Below are 4,843 nucleotides of genomic sequence, written 5' to 3'. Positions count from 1 at the left end.
AAATGTGCTTCAAAAAAACTTAAAATTTCAGATGATCCAACGACTTTGCCGAGATAAATTTTGTTGACATTTCGTATGCTTCAACGTAACGTCGCACACTGGACATATTATGATCGCTAGATAAATGACGACATTGAACGACCCTGTGTTCACTGTAACTTCCAGACTTACGTTGTTAAGTAGTTCATACGTAGCGGGGCTCATATTTCCACGATATTGTTTGGCAAATAGCATCAAAAGTTTCTGTAATTTACTTTTCTCGTACTTCGTGTCAGTTGTTAGCCCTGAGTTGCCTCTACGAGTGGGTGATATGACGTTCTCTCGTGGTTCATGAATGAATTTGGAATACCATCGTCTGGCATATTTGCCGAGGTGATTCTCCAATAATTTGGCTGCTTACTGTTGACGTAGTTCACTAATTCTTTAATTAAAAGCTTATCTCCGGTAACAAAATGAAATTTTTCCAGAGCGTTTCGGAAGATTCTGTACGCATGTTCAAGATCATTGTTTGTTCGGTCGCTTTCTGTTGGACCGAACGCGTTTTCTCGTGGGTGAAGGATCCGAAAAAGTCAGCACACCTTGTATCGAATTTTCTTCTTTATTCGCACAAACTGGTATAAAATTGAACTGATCGTCGGTTGAAGCTGGAGAATGAATGAATGCTCGAGTTCGAACTCGGGTCTCGCTCGTCACCTCGATTTTCGCTAAGTACAAGGAAGGGATGAAAATTTACCCTTGATTGGCGGAAAAAGTCATGGGTGGGTGGCTTGGTCAGACATTTGGGTGTCACGGATTGGTTAATAAGAATAAGGAGGTGGAATGATTAGGAAAGGTGGGAGAACTTACAGTTTTGGGTTTTCTCGCGACACTTGGGTTTTTCGGGTAGGTCAAGGTAGGGAGCAATAAAGGGGATGATTGGCAAGGTGGTCTAATGGGACACTCGAAATATTGGCTCCTTGGGTTTAGCCCAAATTTTATGGCCGGTGACTATTGGACCGGGTGGCCCGCAGGGGTTCGCGCAGTATTCTATAGCTATTGAAATAACTGTGCCATCATTACTTTTAAGTCCTGAACATGCCGCCCGCCTTGAAAGCTCGTGCTTTCAACGAATGTGTGTTACTTAGCGTCGTACATTGTAATGCCTGAATAGATGATTTCGAGTTGAGGATGTCATGGACCGCATTTGAATATTATAGTGGTCTTAATGGCTAATTTCCTTATGGTTTGGCGCATTATCGGTAGCACGGGGCTATTATAATCTACTCGATGGGTAAGATACAAATTCTTGACAATGATCGTTGTGTAATGCCTTGTTTAGTTTTAATACTAGCGACACGGATGAGCCCGTCCTTCCCTGGATGGGTTTCAATTACCCTCCCTAATCGCCATTGCATGGGTGGCAAGTTATCGTCCTTAAGAATTACCATCGTACCCGGTTTTAGATCCTGGGGTTGTAATTGGGTCCATTTAACGCGTTGCTGAAGTTGAGTTAAATATTCGCGGTTCCATCTTGACCAAAAATGTTGCCCTATTTGTGTGAGACGATTGGTTGGTTCGTCAGTGATATCGGGTTGTGGCAAAGATGTGAGTGCTTCACCTATTAAAAAATGTCCCGGTGTCAAAGGCACCAGATCATTGGGATCGTTTGAGATGGGAGACAGTGGTCGCGAATTTAAACATGCTTCAATTAGTACAAAGATGGTGTATAGCTCGTCATAGGTAAGCAATGACGGACCGACTATCTTCCGTAAATGAGTTTTAGCGGATTTTACGGCTGCTTCCCATAAACCTCCGAAATGAGGTGAATATGGTGGTATAAAGTCCCATTTTATTGAATATTGGGTCGAAACTTCATGCATTGTAGTTTGATGCTCTTCAGTCGACAATAAGTCATTCAGAGACCGTAATTCATTATTCGCGCCGACAAAATTCGTTCCATTGTCGGAGTACATGTCGGATGGTCGACCTCGGCGTGAGATAAACCTTTTGAATGCGTTTAGGAAAGCAACGGTAGACAAACTATTAACGAGTTCTAAATGAACAGCTTTAGTAGCTAGACAAATAAATAGGCATAAATACGCCTTATCTGATTTGTTTCGGGATATTTTTATGTTGAATGGCCCGGCATAATTTAAGAAAAGGGCGTGCAGGAGTTACGCGGGATTTGGGCAAATTTCCCATTAACTGATGGTTAATTATTGGACGTGCTCGGAAGCATACGATGCACTGTCGTAGAACGCGGCGTATAGCATTTTTAGCGGATAACGGCCAACACCGTTCTCTGATGCCGGTTAGTAATGCTTGTGTACCCGCGTGTAAATGCTTATAATGTTCGTCGCGTATGATGAGTTCGGTGAGTCGATGTTTTGTGGGTAAAACAATTGGATGTTTTTGCGAGTAATTTAAATTGGCATTATGTAATCGTCTACCTACGCGAATTATTTCGTCATGATCGAGGAAAATATTTAATGCGCGTAATCGACTGTTGCGTGTAATGCTCAGACGTGATTTAAGTGCGTGCAATTCCTGACCAAATTCCTACGATTGCATGAGTTTTATTAAGACCTTTAAAGATTTGTCAAGTTCAGCAACGGTTAAATGTCCCGAGGTAACGATGTTTCGATCCTTAACTATAGTCTTCCATCGCAGGCAGTAGGCAAGTACACGTTGAAGCCGATTAAGTGACGAAAATCTGTCGAATAGTTGGCACGATTGATTGACATGAGCGAATATTACATGTGGTTGTCTCAACTCTGGTATTACTTCAGAATGTTGCTGAGTTTGTTGCGGCCAATGCGATGAATCCCTGGAGAGCCACGTTGGTCCCGTCCACCAGAGTTCTGAATCTCTCAAATCGATTGGATCGCAACCACGTGAGATGATATCAGCTGGATTATCCTCTGAGATTACGTGATTCCAGTTGGATTGTTGACTGAGTTGCTGAATCTCGGTTACTCGATTGGCGACAAAGGTTTTCCATCGATGTGGTTCGCCCTTGATCCAGGCCAAGGTGATAGTTGAATCGGACCAACAGAAAACTTCCTTGAATGGTATAGTCAGTGCCTGACGTACCTGGTGGATTAATTTTGAAAGCAGCAGTGCGCCGCATAATGCGAGTCGTGGTAATGAAATTTTCTTTAATGGTGCAACTCGTGATTTGGCGCATAATAAATGAGTCGTGTGAGCACCCTCCTGAGTGGACGTCCGGATGTACAGGCATGCCCCGTACGCTAATTCCGATGCATCACAGAAGCCATGCAGTTCAGTTTGTACGGCATCCATCGTGCGTACCAATCGCGGTATCCTTATGTTGCCGAGATGAGGAAGTTGACCTTCGTAATGATTCCATGTCGTGTATATGTCCAGTGGTACCGATTCATCCCACTTGAGGTTCAGTTGCCACAAACGTTGTAGCATGATTTTTGCCTTAATGGTGGCTGGACCAACTAGACCTAGTGGGTCAAAGATCCGTGATATGGTGGATAGAATTGTTCTTTTTGTGATCCTTTGCGAAGATTGTGAACGGCATACAGCATATTCGAGTTGATCCTCTCGAGGTCGCCAACACAAGCCAAGCGTTTTTACGGATTCGCCGATCTCGTACGTCGCTTCGGAGGCTGAGGATTCGATTGCGGTGACGATTGAAGATGAATTGGACGTCCATTTACGTAGTTCATAACCTGCGGATTGTAGAATGGACGTGACCTCTAAATTGATGGCTTGCGTTTCTTCGAGAGTGTCAGCTCCGGTCAATAAGTCGTCGACATAGAAATCTCGAAGAATGATTTGACTTGCTATGGGAGATTCGGTTTTGTGATCCAGTGCTACTTGGTGTAAGCTTCGGATCGCTAGAAATGGTGACGAGGCCAGGCCATACGTAACTGTGTTCAGCCGAAACGTACTGATTGGTTCGTCGGAATTGAATCGCCATACGATGCATTGTAAATTTCTATGCTTGTCACTCACGTTGATTTGACGGTACATCTTGGCTACATCGGCGGTGATAACATAAGGATGCTGCTTGAATCGTAGTATAATTGAAAATAAATCCTGCTGAATGGTCGAGTCAGTCATGAGTATATCATTTAGTGAATGATTTGAGGTAGTTTTACAGGAGCCGTCGAATACGACGCGTAATTTGGTCGTACTACTGGATTCCTTCATGACCGCGTGATGCGGAAGGAAATGAATCGGTTTCTCAAGTTTGTTTTCCGTCACAAGGGACATGTGACTTAATGCTATATATTCCCGCATAAACTCGACGTATTGATTTTTCAACTCGACATCCCTGCGGAATTTTCGATCCATTGAGCCAGAGGCGGTTCACGGCCGCTGTTCGAGAATCTCCTAATTGCGCGAGATCACCGCGTATTGGCAACTCCACGGTAAATCTTCCATTCGCCTCGCGACGGTATGTACGGACGAAATGATTTTCACACGAGGATTCTTCGGGACTAAGTGAATTGGATATTAAGCACTCTTCCAGATTCCAAAACCTTTCGAGTTGTCGACTTAAGGTGACGTTATCGAAGTTGACTCCGCAGAATGGTCCGTCACGATTCCTTGATCCGCTCGGACTGACCTGACCTGAGGTTATCCATCCAAAATGCGTTTTTTGCATAACGGGTTGATTCTGGCCAGCTTGATTTGTCCGGCGCCAAGCAATTCCCAAAATGCGGTGGCGCCTAGTAGCAAATCTACCTTATCGGCTGTGTTGTAGGTTGGGTCTGCCAGGGTGAGATTTCGGGGAATGTTTAAACTGGATGTATCGATGTTTGTATACGGTAATTGATCGATGATTTTATCGACAACGAATGCGGATAACCGTATTTCATACGCGTTA

General features: G+C 44.0%; 1 protein-coding gene across 1 annotated transcript; it reads right to left on the bottom strand.

Annotated features, from left to right (window-relative positions):
- Window positions 1-2,538: 2,538 nt before the first annotated feature.
- On the bottom strand, window positions 2,539-4,308 carry LOC105702648. Its single transcript, XM_012430359.1, has one exon. The coding sequence runs from the start codon at window positions 4,306-4,308 to the stop codon at window positions 2,539-2,541; it is 1,770 nt and encodes a 589-aa protein (XP_012285782.1).
- Between the last annotated feature and the right edge of the window lie 535 nt (window positions 4,309-4,843).

This window comes from Orussus abietinus, unplaced genomic scaffold (genome assembly GCF_000612105.2).
Source record: "Orussus abietinus isolate OABI.00-Male unplaced genomic scaffold, Oabi_2.0 scaffold1195, whole genome shotgun sequence".
Taxonomy (NCBI): domain Eukaryota; kingdom Metazoa; phylum Arthropoda; class Insecta; order Hymenoptera; family Orussidae; genus Orussus; species Orussus abietinus.
The sequence above is the reverse complement of the archived record's forward strand: the minus strand, read 5'-3'. Positions and strand labels throughout refer to the sequence as shown.